This window comes from Mus pahari, chromosome 7 (assembly GCF_900095145.1).
Source record: "Mus pahari chromosome 7, PAHARI_EIJ_v1.1, whole genome shotgun sequence".
In the NCBI taxonomy this organism is placed as follows: Eukaryota; Metazoa; Chordata; class Mammalia; order Rodentia; family Muridae; genus Mus; species Mus pahari.
Window position 1 is genome coordinate 79,076,953 of NC_034596.1, and position 18,069 is coordinate 79,095,021.

The 18,069-nt window shown below is 41.8% G+C and overlaps 1 protein-coding gene across 1 annotated transcript in view; it reads right to left on the bottom strand.

The window, feature by feature from the left end:
• Heatr4 (HEAT repeat containing 4) overlaps positions 1-8,796 on the bottom strand; it is a 31,364-nt gene extending 22,568 nt beyond the window's left edge. The window contains exons 1-5 of the mRNA XM_029540544.1: positions 7,880-8,796; positions 6,332-6,522; positions 4,849-4,989; positions 3,260-3,460; positions 1,877-2,020 (exon numbers count right to left, since the gene is read on the bottom strand). Of these exons, the coding sequence (XP_029396404.1) occupies positions 1,877-2,020; positions 3,260-3,460; positions 4,849-4,989; positions 6,332-6,522; positions 7,880-8,796 (1,594 nt within the window). The remainder of the gene's footprint in view (positions 1-1,876; positions 2,021-3,259; positions 3,461-4,848; positions 4,990-6,331; positions 6,523-7,879) is intronic.
• Positions 8,797-18,069: the final 9,273 nt, after the last annotated feature.

Below are 18,069 nucleotides of genomic sequence, written 5' to 3' on the forward strand. Positions count from 1 at the left end.
AATAAATAAATCTTTGGGCCAGAGTGAGCAGGCCTGAATTGAGCAGGGCCAGAGCGAGCAGAGGTCCTGAGTTCAATTCCCAGCAACCACATGATGGCTCACAACCATTTGTACAGCTACAGTGTACTCATATACATAAAATAAATAAATAAATCTTTTTAAAAGTCTATTGAGTATTTAAAAAAATAAAGTTATTTTCTTTGAGTTAGTAATAAGATTGAAAGATACACGTGCAGGCCCTGTGTAATCTAACTGTGATTACAGTTGTGAGGACAAAGGTGCTCTTGTATGTCCATTCATGTGCCACATGATGCCTCAGTCCATGACAAATCACATATACCACAGCAGTCCCATAAGATGTGTCTAGTAACACTGCAGCTATCTCATACTTCTCACTGTGTCTGAACAAGGATTAAACTGTATGCTGATGCATCTCTCAGAACATATCCCTGCAGCTTTGGGTATGAGATTATAATAATATCCATTACCCAAAGAAACAAGAAAAAAAAATAACAACCAATTATGTGTCGAAACTTCTAGCAAGCATCTCAGAGGAACTTGTGTCTCTGCTGTAGACCTAAGGGCTGTCGGGTGAGGACAATCTTTTCCAGTAGAGGGAGCTGCAAACTTGAAAACCTGGAAGATGTAGCTGTGTTGGCAGAGTGCTTGTTTGTTGAAGACACTGCAGGTGTGTGCCCTAGGGCTGGCCATCAGACAGAGATCTGGGGGGGGGGGGGGGGGGCAATGCTCACGTCTGCAAGTCAACAAACAGGAAGAAAGTGGAGGAACCTTTAAAAGCTGACAAACTGGAAGAGGTACAGCCAGTCCCAGCCCCTCACTGTAGGTAGGGATAGCAGAAGTGGAAGCAGGCGGTGACTATCCAACCACAGGTGAGGAGGGGCTGAGCTTGGGATGTCTTAGCTCAGAGAAGGAGCAAGCTGGCACAGGTTTCTGGCTGACGATTCTGTGATTCGATGCAGAGGAGTGGATGGGTTTCTAACACTTCATCACCAGGAGCCCGTATTGTGGAATCATCTTTGGTGGTTGTAATTTTGACTGTAGTACAGGGGAGGTTTTCATACCTGTTATTGCCAATAAGGAGAAATGATGTCAACATTATTTTCCCTAAAAGATTACAAACTCTGCAAAAATGGAAAAATTCCTAATTCATTTTTTAAAGACTAAAATCTATCAAATCCATTTTTGTATTTTTCTTTTCTTTTCCCTTCCTACTTTTCTTTGCTGAGGCCTAAACCTAGGGCTTTGTGCATGCCAGGCTGGCGCTCTATGCCTGAGTTACACCCTGCATCCTTATCTTTTTCTGTATGAGTATTTTGTTTGAATGTATGTACATGTAGCACACGTGCACCTGGTACCAATAGAGGCCAGAGGAGGATATCAGATCCCCTGGAACAGGAGTACAGACATTGTAAGCTGCCATGTGAGTGCTGGGAACAGAACCTCTGTAAGAACAGCCCATGGCCATAACCACTGAGCCATCACACCAGTCCACAGGCCATTAGTTTTTTGTTTGTTTGTTTGTTTTGTTTTGTTTTTTGTTTTTTTTTTTTACTGTTAGGAAATTTCAAGGTGGGAAAACATGGACTTCATTGCAAGCCACTGAACAAACATAAGGGCTGCGTGTATTACAGAAAGCCCTTGAAGTAGAGAGTATGCTCAGCATGCCAGAGGCCTGGAACTCAACACCAGGGCACTGAACTAGGTCCAGCAGCCGCAGTCTCATGTCTTGACATGAGCTGTACAGGCAGACTCTAGGCCGTGGTTTCTACATTTGGAAAATGAGCTCAGGTTATCTCTAAGGCCTCCTTCAGTTCAGATGGTCCCAAACAGCCAAGCTGCTCTGTCTGGCTCTCACCTGAGTTCTCCGGTGTGGTGGTAATCCGGGGCCTTTCTAAAGCAGCGGTAGCACATGTGGTGATGGCCTGGACCCTAATGTCATCGTACATGCTTTGTATGTCCCGTAGTAGGTTCTCCACTGTCTTGTGATGCCATTCAATAACTATGTCATAGGAAGAAAAAGTGAAAAAAAAACCACTTAGTTAGGGTTATATGTTACACAATAAACGGGAAGACAAGAAGTCCCTTTTCCTAGGGCACTGCAAGGACACTTTAGCTCAGAATAAAGAATTCACAGAGGGACTCCTTCAGCAAGTTATTTTGTGGCGATTCGTACACTGCCTGGTCTCATCTTACATACTATTGTTCTTAAGTAACTTTTCACGGAAGGTAAATGGGAATAAAATACAGTGTTTGACTGGTTATGGTAGCACACAGTTACTTAGTGTCCATTAGACTGAAACAGGAAGATCATAAACTCATGAGTTCAAGACCAATCTAGGCTACATAGTGAGTCGCCGATCTCAAAACCCAAACAAACAGGGTGAGGGGTGAGGTGCCCAGTTGGTGGAGGCCTTCAGCCTTCTACTTAATGTTCTTTGAAGGACAACAGGTCCATGCTAACCCCATTTGCACAACTGAGTTTGTTCTATGGGCAGGTGTCGTTTCTTTTGACAGCCGCGTATATAATGCTGGGGGCTGTCCCTTTCATGTCTCCTGTCCTGGATCATTTATTCAGCGCATCTCAGACATGGTAAGACAGGGTTTCTGCCTGTGAAGTTTTCACAGCGTGATTGTGGTAGGGGACCCCCAAGAGCCAAAGAGAAGAAAACCAGGAAAAAAAAAACAGCCACATGGCCTGTTCAGTGTTCATAAGTAGTGTAACTCCACCACATCTCCCCCATAACCCCCTTCCTTCTCCTCCCCTTCCCTTTCCACCTCAGCTTTTTTTAGTCTCAGTGCCCAGTAATCTAAAGTACTCATTCATTCAGAAGGTAAGTCACCTTATATAGGAGACAAATAAGCCAAAAAAAAAAAAAAAAAAAAAAGTATAAAAAGCTCTGTTCCTGGATTTCTGTGGTTTTTGCCTTTGAGGAAAATCCTGCAGAGACAGTGCTAGCTCATAATGAACCGTTTCCTGCAAAAGAGCCCGGAATCCTGTTTCTCTGATCAGAAAGCCTGTACCACAGTAAGTTCTCACACATTACTGAAGTTCCCTCACACTCCTCCTCCCCATGTAAAAAACGAACCCAGCGTAGATGAAAATAATGTTCACCTCGCACCTGCTGAGTGAAAGGTTCTTATCCAGACCCCTAAGGAGACAACCAGCCTTTTACAATGTACATGTGAGGGCTGGAGTTTTCCAGACTGGGAAACTGTCTCAGGCTCTCCGTTCACTTACTGAGTCCCCAGGAAGTCTTCCACTCCTGCAGCATCCTCCGCAGACTGGCCAGCTCCCACGTCACATCCTCCTTCACGGGTTGGACCTGCTTCTTTTGTCTCCTCGTCTCGGCAGACTTAGCCTCCTTACCTACCTCCTGCAGCGGATTGGCCTCGGTTGGCAATGCAGTCCAACGCTGGACTCCTTTCCTGAGCTTGTAAGCTGTGTAATAAAGAATTGGGTTCCACCTCTCTGCCTGGCTATGGAACCTGGGGACTTGCACATGCTTGCAAGTGCTCTACCTACCCAGAGTGCTGATTTGAATAAGAATGTCCCCCACAGGCTCATGTATTTGAATGTTTAGTCACCATAGAGTGGCACTATTTGAAAGGATTAGAAGGATTAGGAGGGAGGACCTTATTATGAGTAGGTGTGGCCATATTGGAGAAATTCTGTCAGCAGCAGTGGGCTTTGAGGGTTCAAAAGCCCAAACCAGGCCCAGTTTCTCTGTCTTTCTATCCATCTGTCCACCCCTGCCCCCCAAGCCCCTGCTCCCTGCCTGCAGACCAGGAGGTAGCTCTCAGCTGCTGCGCTATCAGCATGTGTGCTCCCATGCTCCCTACCATGATGATAATGGATTAAGCTGCTGAAACTGTAAGCCAGCCTCTGGTTAAATGCTTCCTTTCATAAGAGTTGCCATGGTCATGGCGTCTCTTCACAACAATAGAACAATGATTAAGAGACCCAGCTACATGCTCAGCCCTAGAGAGCCCATCTGAATAGTGCAAAGCATCATAGGATTTAGGGACACTGTCTCTTAGAGGATGGGTACATTTTGTTTTAGAAGTTCATTTCTTGGTCACCTTTGTCTAACAAAATACAGAATGATATACTTTTAAAAAGAGAAAAGGCAAGGAAATGGCTCAGTGGGCAAAGCACTTGCTTTGCAAATGTGAGGACCAGAGTTTGAATCCCCAGCACCCAGATAAAAGATGGGTAAGCACGGCAGCCTGCCTAAAATTCACATACTTGAAAAAACCGAGACAGGAGATTTCAAAAAAAAAAAAAATCAGGTTTGCTAGACTAACTGTATCAATGCTTTCTGGGTTCAATTGAGAGACCTTGGCTCAGTGAGTAAGATGGAGAGAAGGCAAGGAAGCCTCCTGGGCATTAGTTTCAGGCCTCCACACACATGTGCACCCCTGCGTACTCACACATACAGGCACACACAACTATACACAGAGACATATCAGGAAAAAAAGAAAGAAAAAAAAATCGAGACCCTAGGGTCTGAGGCATGGAGGAGCTGGGAAGGGGTTAAAGCAGCCCAGGAACACAGAGGTGAGTAGGGAGTCTGATGAACTTCCTGTGGTAGCCCAAGTGCACATGAAATATTGACAATTACCCTAAACCATGTATTTATACCTAAGTAATATCAGATTCCAACTGGTAGCAAGCAAGCTCCACCATCTTATTATTAGCATTTTACAATGTTTTTGGTTGTTAGGAAGGGAGTGCCCCATTGTTGGTGGTGTCCATGACTTAAAAAAAAAGAGCTTCAATTCCATACCTACCCCCCCCCCCGTTAGCTTTCTGATAATGCTCCTTACGCATTTCAGGAATAGGCTGGAAGCTCCACTTCTCTGGGGTTTCCGGGAAGACCTTGGTTAGGTGCTTGTCATACCGATTGTGGTTTTCCAGGACAATCTGGTCTTTCCTCCCACCAATCTGGTGAACAATCTTCACTCCGTCTATGAAGACAAATGCAATGGATGTATATAGCTCTGCCTCCCAAGTGCCAGGATTAGAACCATGTGCCACCATGCCCTAGACGAGAAACGTCACAGCTGGTAGCCTTGTAGAGAAACCTCATAAGGGCCTAGAAGGGCCAGAGATAATGTTTTACAGTGGTTAAGCAGAAACTCATTTCTAGTAGTACTAGACACTGAAGAAGGGGCACTTAGTTAACCCTGCCAGTTATGAATCCCTTAGAATAGTTTTGTTAAGCTCCTTAAGGAGACCTGGCCTTTAGCAGTATAGAAGCAAGATGGAAGCGATGGAGAAGCCTGGAGCAGGGCTGTAGTGGCAGCGCATGCCCATAATCCCAGCACTCAGAGGCAGAGGCAAGCGGATCTCTGTGAGTTCAAGACCAGCCTGATCTACAGAGTCACTTCCAGGACAGCTAGGGATACTCAGAGAGGCCATGTCAAGAAAGAAAGAAGAGGAGTGGAGAGGAAAGGAAAGGAAAGAAAAGAGAAGAAAAAAGAAGCCCACTTGGAACATGGAATAGATTGTGTTCTGCCAGGCTGGGCACTGAAAAGTTAGCTAAATGGAAGGGAGGGAGGGGACAGGCAGGCATGATGACCTCATGTGTGCTAAGAGAAGTTTTACAGATGCTTTCTTGTCTCCTGTACCGAATGTACAGTCTTACATGATAACTATCATGTTTTGTCCGGGGTGGGGGTGGGGGATTACGTAATTTGCTGAAGATCACTAAGAAGGAATCAAGCCAATGTTTAAACAAATCTGCCAAACTCCAAAAACTGTGGGTTTTTTGTTTTGTTTGTTTGTTTTATTTATTTTTTGTTTTTGTTTTTGTTTTTTCGAGATAGGGTTTCTCTGTGTAATCCTGGATGCCCTGGAACTCACTCTGTAGACCAGGCTGGCCTTGAATTCAGAAATTCACCTGCCTCTGCCTCTCAAGTGCTAGGATTAAAGGTGTGCGCCACCACGCCCGGCAACCTGTGGGTTTTTGTTTTGTTTTGTTTTGTTGTTGTTTGTTTTTTAAAGCACAGCAGGTCAGGTGGGTAGGAGGGGATACCTAAAAGTGATGACAGGACAGACAGAGAACAGTCCTCCCAAAGTCAGCTTGGACTCACGAGCCCAGAGCCCATCTGCCCCACTCTCCCTGGTAAGACTGAGAGAGAGAGGCAGGGAAAAGAACCGTGTGCTCGCCACTAGCTACCCCTGCCACAATCCTGTACTAGAACCAGGGAGATGCACCCAAGACTCTCATCTCCACCCACAACTATTCTTGTCCCAAGATGCCCTCATTTCCTCAGCCCGTACTCCCACCCCAGAGCCCAGCATTACCAAAGTACATCTCCTGCTCAAAGGTGTTGTCTGTAGCGTAAGCGTACTCTCCGGCTTTGCGGTTCACCTGCCGGAAGGGGCTCTTAGTCTTACTCTGCAGGTTGCTTCTCTCTGCTCGGATACCCTCGGCTGTCAAGTTGTTGCCCGCCATGACTTCAGCTGTGTGTACTTGTGGGGAGTAACCAGGTAACCTTAGCAGAGGTGAGAGGGAAGGAGGGGGGAGTGGGTGAGGTAGAAGATGTTTCCCCTCAGGTCCACGGTTCACTCTAGCCCACTTAAGCTCCGCTCCTACATGGTAGCATTAGAAGAACTGTGCCTATGGACCAGTATTCTCTCTATGGCGCCATCTGAATATGGAGCCACTGGGAGAGCCTGTCTCCTGCCACCCTGCTCCCCTCTGTTGATGGAGCCGTGCCTCTCGAAGCCACTGGGAAACACCTTGAGGGAACAGATGTGCATCCTGCTCAACCCTTTCCATTTCCTTCTCCCTCTTCTACATGTATGGGAAAATTGAGAAAGGACTTTGCTGTGTAGCTCAGGCTAGCTTACAATTTAGTATTAGACCAGGCTGGCCTCCAAGTTGTGCTCTTTCTGCGTGTCTGCCTCCCAAGTGCTGGGATTGCAGGCCTGTGCCACCGTGCCCCTGTCTGCCGCTCGTTCTTCACACTAGTTCCCTTAGGATTCACGTGGGAGTGGCGGATGGGAAAGTGCCTTCGGTGCTACCTCACTGAGTCTGTGTAGGAATGGACTGTCTATTCAGGTGTACACATCTGTCCTTTTGTATTCTATTCCCACCATTCCTCAGACCATCTGAAATAACAACAACCAAAAAATCAGCTCGTATTTGCCCAATAAGTAAATAACTTCATTTTGGCTTCTTTTTAGTTCCCTTTTGGGTGTCAGGGAGATTAGAATAGCTCCTGTCGTCACTCTAGCTGGGAATGAAAAAGATTTAACCTGAGACACGTGGGGCCATCTCCTGCTTTTGCTTCTCTGCCCCGAGTCTGGTTGCGTCTGAGGTCAGTGAGTCTTATTCAAAGTGAGGCAGACCAAAGAGTGCCATGAACCCTCTGCCCTCCTCACTGCCAACCTGGCTACACCTCCAGGAGCCCTAGTGGGCTGGACCATCTGCCCAAGAGCTCAGTTACTGGAAGCGAAGGACAGAATCCTTTAAGACTGTGACTCTGAGCAGGGTGTGATTTTTGTCCTTCAGAGCTATCTGGCAGTGTCTGAGACATCCTTGCTTACCACAACTGGGGAGCAGCTTAGGATAGAGTAGTGTCCGGCCCAGAATGTCAGCGGTGGAGAGGCTTAGACACCTAACTTGAGATCACAGAGAGCAGGTGGTGAAGAGGAGGTTGGCAAGAAAGTGTATTTTGAAGTGTGGACTGCGGTGTCGTCAGGGGTGGTGGTCTTGCCCAGTAAATGCAAGGGCGTGGGATTGACTGTAAGTACCAGGAAAACCTCGAAGACATCAAATAAGAAGCCTATGGGGAGTCCCTGAAGGGGAGCCACAGACTTTGCCAGGCCTGCTTAAGGCCAGCCTACCTGAAGTAAACCGGAAGCAGCAGCTCTGGCTTCTTTATTTCCTTTGGTGGCTCCGGGGCACTTTCCCCCATAAACTCGGCTGTCTCTTCTGCCTCCAGCATTTTGAGGAGCTCCAAGTCACTGGATGAAGTGAGCTCATCCCGAATGTGGCTCCAGTCGTACTGCTGGCGGAGAAAGGACTGCCACTTGTTGGGTGACTGTCCGGGCCTCGCTGGCCGCTTGCTCTGGATCCATCGCGCGGTGCGCTTGTCCAGCTTCTCCAGAACAATGGCTTCCCAGCCTCGCGCCTCCTTCTCCCCAGGTGGAAGCCAGGTTTCCCTTTCTTCCAGACTCTCATCTGGAGAGGCTGACAGCTCCAGGATTTCTGGCTTTAAGTTGTGATGGCGGCTTTGTCCAGGAAATGCTTTCTGCTCTGGGCCTCGGGGCTTTGGTTTCTCCGGCTTTTTAGAACCCTTAGAACACTTTGCCAAGTAAGTGAAGTCTTCCGAGGAGAAGGTTGAGGTATGTGTCTTTGTAAAGTGAGTGATGGTTTCTGGCAAGGTTAAAGTACACAGAGCCCCAGTGCACTCAGGTTTCTTAGTGTCGGTCGTCCTGGTCTGCGGAGGTGGCAGGATGTCTTCTGTGTTGTAGATGTGCTTAAAATCATACCGACTGAAAGGCATGCTGGCCAGTCCCCGCTGCCACACCACATCTTGAGAGAAGGAAAGGTTGGCCGCTGCCTTTTTCAAATACTGGGTTTTGAGTCGCTCGCAGTGCCGTGGGCTGAAGTGGAAGACTGGTGGTACTCCGGAGACTGAGGCACACACAGCCTTGTCCGTGTGTCCTGGGTGGAGGAAGATCATGCCCCATCCCAGCCGAGGGGGCTGTGGCTCAAGGCAGTGAAAGGAGGAACCCTTTTTCTTTTTGGGCTTGGCCATGTCTCCCTTCAAATCTTTCTGTCCACACTTCTGATTCACAAGCAGAGCCTGCAGGCAGAAGAGAGAGAGAGAGAGAGAGAGAGAGAGAGANTATATATATATAAAAATTTTATGCAATTTTTATATCGTGCCTACTGTTGTGTTACTTCTTTTCTTTTCCTTTGCAGTATAGCTGTCATTAATTACCTGCACTGTTAGCAAGAGTAAAATCCTAGACCTTATGAAACTGTGTCTATATGGTTTAGTGCCAGATACAGGCTTTATGTGATTGTGATTTTTTTCTGTGCCAACAGCACTTTAGAAAATGTTTTTGTTAAATAAACATTTGATAAAATTATCAGCAATATTATTTATAGTTACATTTACCCTTATGATAGATACTTAACAGAACATTTACTTCCTCCCAGGCAAGTACATTTTAATTAACCTATAAAGATAACTATGGTTGTTTCTATAGTTGATAGTTCAAATTCTACTAGGATGTTTGGTGAATTTTCAAGTTTATAACTATATTTATTCATAGTCATACTTTGATTTATTATTTGTATTTTTGGTCAAAAAAATAATTGTTTACACTATTCAATTTTCACAAATACATAAAATTTCACTTGCCTCTTGCTAATCAACATTGTCCTTACAAATACACCATCAGCCTTGATGTCAAAAAATTTTTATATTAGTATGTGGATAATCTATATTTATTATTCAATTTTAAAAATGAGGGAAAATATGGTATTGGTGCTCCTTTTCCTTACATTATACTCTACTGTTCTCTTACTCCAACACATTATTTCTCTTTCCTATTTCTTTCAGTTTCATGTCATATACATTTAAATCTAGATTCTGAATGTAACACAGAAATATGTAATCTGTCTTTCTGAGCCTCATGTATTTAACCTGAAGATTTCCAATTCGATCTCTTTTTCCGGGAGATAACATAGTAATATAGGTTAATAAACTGCATTGAGTTTATAAGCACCACATATCCCTCATCCATTCATCTACTGAGGAGCATCTGTATATGGTCCATTTCTTGACAGTTGCAACTAATGATATAATAAACTTGGATCTACAAAGGACTCTGTAGGGTGTTTCTTTGATAATTATTAGTATATACTAAGGGATACTATGTCCCTATAGTATGTGTTATCATGTTTGGATGTCAATATAGATAGAAATTTCCCTTCTAATCTATTCTAATCTAACCTAATACAATTAAGAATTTAAATCGAAAGGACTCTGATAACTAATCTGGCTGAAACCTGGGTCATATTTACAGCCTGGGTGGAAGTACATAACATTATAAACTTCCCATATTGTCCTAAGATTTTTGTATGGAGAAGAGGTGCACATCACTGTTCTATCATTTAAAATTTAATCAAAGCAATCTTGTCAATCACCTGGAAAGGAAAATGTCCTCTGTTTGCCTTCAAAGTCTTTTAAGAAATATAGTCTGCCGAAATGACAAACCAGTACATAAGCTTCTTGGACTATTGTATAATCTCATCTATAAATGTTCTGGTCTGCAATGGTCATGTTGGCCAGTGTCCATTCTTACCCCTTGAGAATGCCCCACTTGACAGTGGTAACTTTTATATTACCCTGTGTTTTTCTGTTTAAAGTTAGGACCAGGGAATCGAGGGTGGGAAATCTCTATGGCAGGAGTGAATGATGCAGGTGAGGCACTTAATAGTCATGTTTTAGAACTTTCATAGCTGGGGCATTGATAGTGATGTTTTATGAACTTCTTTTATGAATGCCCTAATTTGCATAAGCAGCAGTGGTAGATAAGCATTTTGTTTTTCTCCCATTCTCCATAGTGTTTGCTACTATTCGTTTTATTGTTAATATAAATTCTGGGTGAGGTAAGGTGGTGTCTCTATGAAGTTTTGATTTGTGTGACCACAGTGGCTGAGGATGCTGAAAAGTCTTACACGCATATTTTATACACACACACACACACACACACACACACACACACACACACACAGAGAGAGAGAGAGAGAGAGAGAGAGAGAGAGAGAGAGATTACTCTAGGATGGGAGGAATTAATTGGAAACCCATCCATAGTGGAGTAGGGGAATCCTGGGCGTTTAGGGAGCAAAAAGAAGAAATAATGCAACATTCTAAATATTTCCTATATCAGACTCTTGCTTCAAGTTCTCACATTTGTCTCTAAAGCTCAGACCCTCGTAGCCTCGTACCCCACATTTCCTTTTTTTTTTTTTTTTTTTTTAAACCCCTCTCTGTTTAAACGGCTTGTAAGGAGCTACGTATGGCAGGACACACCTGGGTCTTGTCCCAGCTACTGGGAGGTACAGGGTGAACTCTGGAGTTCCAGGCTAGACCCCACTCTTCAGAGCACTGGGGTGGGGAATGACTTTATTGTGCTTTGGACCCACCCTCCCCCACTTCTCTGAGCACTCCTTTTTCCTTTCCACAGTACAACTTACTCTCATGCTCTCTACATGAAATGGCTTTTCATCCGTATTTGACATAACTTGATCTACTCTTTTAGGGCCAGCTCAACACATTCCTGTCCCCAAACTCTTCCTTGACTTATTAAGTGGTATTTAATCTTTCTGCCACCCTGGCCTTGGGCCAGGCAATACTCCGGTCATTCAGCAGTGGGCCCTGCCACTCCCAGGGGCAAGCGCTTCCTTTTCCTTCTCACCAACTCCTGCCCCAGCTAGCCAGTAGGCCAGCAGACCCTTCCCTGGGCTCCGTAGCTGCCGCATGAGCTCACTTCTCACACTGTCTTCTAGGAATGAGACTTGACCTTGTGACATTTCCTTCTATCAGGGTCATTGTCTCTAGAATGCTTGCTTACAGGTATGAATCGATGACTTCCTTCAAATTGTGGGATCATATAGGATTATTCTTATGTCTCTCTGGGAGTTTATTTTCATGAAAACATTACTTTGTTTCATTTCCTCACGGCCACGAGGCCAACATTAGCCACAAGGGCACTTGATATTTTAATAATCAGACTAGAAAAATTAGGGCAAAGGTAAAAGTTGGTACTAAGGAGGTATTTTTCCTGAACTCTAGACAGTTAAAAATTAACTGATTGTGGGAATGATATTAGTATTCTTCTAAAGTATGTTATTCTTATGAAATATTTCACATTCTTACATATTCGTGTGGATCTTGCTCCTATGCCAGGAAGAATTTTGACCCTGAGCATTTTATTTTATTTTTTTATTATAGCTATATAATTTATTTTATTGGGGGGGATATATATGCCAAGGTACACTTGTGCAGGCTTAGCTGGGTCATGCGGGACCTTAACCTACTGAGCTATCTCACCAAGTCCCTAAACACCTGAAAAACAGCCTAAGGACAGGTTCCCTCCCACCCATGTAGAGTTATTGAGGGTCCCCAGACATGCCCTCTACCCTGTGCCATAAGGAATTTTGTAATAATGTAATTACAAAGAATACCATGTTGTCTTCAGTTTTAATACATTCTCAAAGAACAGTTAATATCTGATGATGGCTGTCTGGGAAGGAAGGGGCTCTGTGCTAGGTCCATTTTAAGTGCTCCAGCCTTCATGTTCTGCCCTCACCTTCCCACTCTGAGTGGTGTGTGTGTGTGTGTGTGTGTGTGTGTGTGTGTGTGTGTNNAGAGAGAGAGAGAGAGAGAGAGAGAGAGAGAGAGAGAGAGAGAGAGAGAGAGACTGTACTGTATCATTGAAAACTGAATGCTCAGTTCATTTATCCATTTATTGACTGAAAAATTCCTTAATTTTACATTTAATAGTTTGAATTTTACACAGTATAAATATTAATACCATGTTAGAAATATAGTTGGCAAAGATTTATTTTATTTTGTACCCTGCCTCTTCATTGTGTTGATTTTTTTATTTGCTGAGGTGGGAAATTTTAATTTCATTAAGTCTTACTGCCGAATCCTTGCTATGGGTTATCAAGTTCTTAAAGACAGTTTCAGATTCTTATCATCTCAAGTATTTCTCTATCTTCTCCTCTACTGACATCAAAGTTTTAGAATTTACATTAAAGTCTGGACCCAAATTAAAATGATTTTTGTATAAAGTGACAAAAGACCTCTAGTTGTACTCATTCATGTGAATATACACCTTTTTTTGCCCATTGTTTCGAAGGGGTAGTATTTTGTGCTATGTGTCTTAGCATTACTGTCAATAATCATTTGCCTAGATCTAAGTCAACAATCCTATTTCACTGATCTAATTGTCTGTCTCTGAGAAGTTCTGTAAAAGCAATGCTCTATTCTTTTTTCCCTTAGGAAACTTAGAATCTATTATGCTTCAATACTAATTTAGGACTTTTTTGTTCCTGCGAAGAAGAGTATTATTTTATGATAGTTACATTGAATCTCCATATCCTTATTGGTAACACAGCCATTTGAAGATATTTACTCTTCTTACCCATGAACATTAGTCTTCCTTTACTTTTTTTATCCAGAGTTTTAAAGTCCCAATTAAGCGTTCTCAGGTCTTCATTTAGGTTTATTCACATTTTTCTGAGTTGCTGTGAATGGTATGTTTTTATCAGTAAGTTCTTTATTTGTTTATAGAGAAAAAACTTATTTTGGAGTGATAAGGTGTCATGCAACTACACTGACCACAACTTCCAGATCTAAAAGTTTTACAGAGATGTATGTAAAGTATTTTATATTTGCTGATATTATCTGCAGATGGAGATAATTATACTTTTAAAATAAGTATTTAAAATATATATGTATGTGTGTATTTGTATATGGTTGTACAGATTCATTGAGGCCAGAAAATCCCCTGTAGCTGGAGTTAAAAATAGTTCTGCTTTTCAATATTTTATGTTAGAATTTGTTTCTTGATTTCTGTGTTCAAACTACGAATATCTGAATGATTAGTAGCCTACTATTCTCTAAAAAAGTGACCCTGAGACAACCACCATCTCAGTTCCAAGGTACACATAGAGGAAGGTAGCCTGAGACAATCACCAGCCCAACACCACAAAGGCCCTGACAGGCTCCTAGGGAATGGAGTGAGCTGGAGACCGAAAGAACCCCACCCACCTGAGACTATAGGCCTTGAGAAGGAATGAGCCCAAGACAGACAACCCTCAGGAGGGGCCACTTGGATGGGCCTGGGTAAGGAGTGATCCCAAGACAACTACAAGCCTGGTGCCAAGAGACCCAGACAGGAAGATAGACTGAGATGACAATCAGTTCAGTGCTACAAGGGTCTCAGGGTGCAGACCATGCCCAAGGTGACCCAAGTCACTCAGAGACCCTGGGCACCACTAAGTGTAGCAAGTAAGAAATGGAGAAATGGAAATAGAAACATAAGGTTGTGGGCAAAAGGAATAATGGGAGAACTGGTGGATAGTGTGGAACGGTCTGATGTGAATAGCCATAGTCAGTGATTTCACCTGGGACCATGTGGGGTTCCTTTCCTGTGCTGGCACTGGGGAGCCATGTCTGAATCTGTGATAATGAAGCATCAGACACTCTTGGTCTGGATTTCTCCTCACGGTTGGTTTCTTTTCATACTCTAGACATTGATATCCTATTGAAGAAATGCTGGCAAACATAACCCCATATTCTTTTTAAGCATTTTTCTTGTGCAGAATTATTGGTTTGATTTTAACCTATGGGCCAGTGTTTACTTTCATTACCTATGTCATTAAAGCCCTACCTATAAATGGGTAACATGAAATTGAAAGAGAACAAGAAGAGTTATGTGAATGAGAAGAAAGGGAAGGATTCTATGATGTGATTATGAACTCAAAAACTAAAAAATAATGATTAAAAATTCCGAATTCTGTGTCTTGAAGTTCTTTGACTCTGTGCCTGTCTTGGAGTGTTTCCCTCATGGTTGCCCTTCGTTTTCATACATTCAAGTGTTTCATCAAAGATCTTTGATATATCTCATCTTGATTTCTGTACAGTATAAGAAGTATATAGATATAATTCCGTTCATTTACATGCGGCTAGGTTTTTTTCATCAGATTTTCCCTTTTTGTTATTACTGTCTCTTTTCTTTTTAAAAATTTGAGAAATGATATTATCCAAAGTAAGAAGATTACAGAATATTCCACCATGCCTAACTCCAGCAACAGTTCAAGTATCTTTTATTTTCTGTGACATATGTTGACTACACAGTGTTCTTTAATGAAGCTCTAATGTGTTCATAAATATCACTTCTGTTTCATTTATTCATCTACTGACTGACTGATATCCATGCAAATTCTAATGGCTGGTTGTAGTACACCTCATTTCAAAAATACCCTCATGTTCAGTAATTTCTAGAAAAGGAATAAATTAATCTTTACCTTGAGATTAAAAACACACTTGGCACAAGCTATATAAACTAATGATGATCCAAGAAATAACTCTTTTTTGAAGCCCATTGGATTTATATTAATAGCTTATGTTTCACCATTTCCTATTAGGTAGGTATTTATTATAACTAGTTTTATGATTATTTTCTAGTTTATCAACACAATACTGCAATTGATGACATGACTTTTTCTATCACGTATTTTACAGAAATTCACAAATGAGTTAAATAGTTCGTTATCAGTAATTCACTGGGATCCATACTTTTTCTACAATCTTTACAGGTATTACTGAACTCATTAATAAAGTGCTATATGTAAAAACTTAAAAAGAAACTAATACAGGAATTTCAAGTAGGTATTGAAATTATGTAGCAATGATACAATGTGCCTTTGGAAGTCTGGGAATGTTGCTCAATGGGAAAGCTCCTTCTTAGCATGCATGACATCTGGAAAATCATTTTGAGCACTAAAGACTAAAAAAGCAAGCATAAGCTAGTTTTGCAAAGTGACTTGGGGAACTCACAGGACAGATAATAGCTTAGATATTTTGCTGCATTCCATCCTAAAAAAATAAGTTAATAAGGAATACTGGGAATAGTATCTATTAAAAACTATCATTGAGGATGGAGAAACAATGAGAAACAAAAGCAACACAATAGATTTCCCTTAAGATAGGAAGGTTATTAAGAGATGGAGTTCAATATTGTCTCAAGCACAGAAGCACAGTCCCTAAAGACAACATCATGCCTTTTTTAAATGCCAAGTCGCTAAGAAACAAAAGACACATCACGGTCTAGCATGCAAACACCATCACCTCAAGTCTGTTTTGTATCTTGTTCTCTGAGAAGAGATTGAGAAGACCATATACCTTGCCATAGCCGAGTATATCATGCTAGTCAGTTACAAAACACTTTGTGAGTGTCATCGGTGGTGAGATAAAAAGAAGACAGCATTTCAAAGGATTAAAGGGTATGGTCATAAGTTATGACAAATTAAGCAAGATTCAAGGGTATATGAAAAATTAGTTTTGTGCAGTCTCTTCTTGGAATCAAATGTTCAAAACCTTCAGAGATTGATAAAACCCTATAACATAACAGGTGTAAGGAATGAAGTAAAAACATTTCTCTTAGAGTGAGAGAGGTTGAAATTTCTTTATGCTAGTGTTCTCATTTTTCTTTAACATCATTACACTGATGTAGCTCCAATATTTGTAAAGGTTAAATTGTTGGGGGAAGAAATGTCTTTTTTGATCACTAAGTGAACCAGGTGTGTTAAACATGCAGGGCCCTCTACTCAATGGAGGAGACATAATACCTGTTTTCACTTCACACGGCCTGGGTTGGATATTATTAGTGTTATAGTGACCTGTTTTGCTCTCTGTAAAGGCAGACACCACCTACCTTTTGCTACAGAGGCAGTCCTCACCAAAATCTGCCAGAACTTTTGTCTTAGACTGTTCCTTCATGTCTTGCAGTTAAGAGAACCAATCCTTGTGGACCATGCATATATGTATGGGGCATATAGCCTTCTGAACTCTGCTCTAGCTCAGCCAGAGACCACACTAGATTCTAGGCTCTTTAAGCTGTAGGACTTACCCTCATGCTCAGGTGTCCTTTGTGAAGTAGTTTGTAAGTAGTCATGCCTTTAGTTTTATTGTACACCTGGATTCAGAAAGACTGTATGCTCTAAATCTGGAATGGGGTGATTGTTGCCTTGAAACTTTTCCCCAAATTGCTTTATGGATTAAATATGCTAAGAGTGAACTGATCTTGTATCAGATTTCCCATGTTTGATGAAGTATATATAAATTGAGATTTTATTCCCAACTCTTTGAAGATTACTCCCTTTGTTAACACCTACAAAGGAAACCTTGAACAAATAAATATTGTACAATTTGTTTTGAGCCACTTCTTACCATTGAAATTATTCTGAATGGAGATTACTCACATATGACTTTCCTTTATGTAGGATGCTTTTTCAGTTTTAAATGTACATAAAAGTAGAGGTCTGATAACAAAAACCTATTTTTCTTTTGATTGAAAATTTAAGCATATATCATTTAATTATTTCAATGTGTTGAATATTAGTTTCCAGACTTAAATTCATTTCTCATTTGAATCATTTTGTTATTTATCCTTCAGAGTTTCATTTCCAATATCATGGACCTCAGCCATTAATAAGCATCTTGCTCTTCATGCAATTAACTGCTTATATTGCACATATTAGAAAGATAATAAAGTGTTTCCATTTAGTGTCTTGGGCATCATGCTTGTGAAATGGCTACACATAGAATTCCAAAGATCTCTGAAGTGGCCTTGCTTCTCAAGTTATGCAATTGTAAGAATCAAATGAAAGTAACAGAAGAATATCCTGAAAAGACAGCATGGGGTATTGAGAATTTTAGGAAACACAAGTGAGACAGTGTCATAGTCAGTTCTATCTTGTAGGCCTCCTCTCAATGTTTTTTAGATTAATAGATTGTCATATAGCAAGCACATGTTTCCAGTCACTCAGAGAATCTGACTAAATCTAAATTTCATGTAGATTTGAAGCAATGATGTTGGTCCTAACGCAACCACAGTAGTATCTAGATGAGTTTAGCTTCAAGTTGTCACAGGTTTTCCAACAGTCAGGGCAGAGCCGCAGCAATGACAAATGTTGAGATGAGGGATAGAATTATCTGCTTGTCCTGCTTTTTCCTATTTGATAGTTGAGGGGTTATGTTAGCAAGTGACAGCAGTGGTTGTTGCATTTAAGATTGTTGATGAATGACTTCACTCTATTAACCTTAAATGCACTACTATGGACAAATATCACTCTACACTGTGATAGCCTGAATGGTAATTTCTGCTCACTCAGATATTCTCATAGGCAGTCCCATCACTCACTTCACAGGTGTAAGAGAAGATATCATAGCAATTTCTTGTGGTCTTATGATGTCACAATTATTTTCTATATTCACAGATTA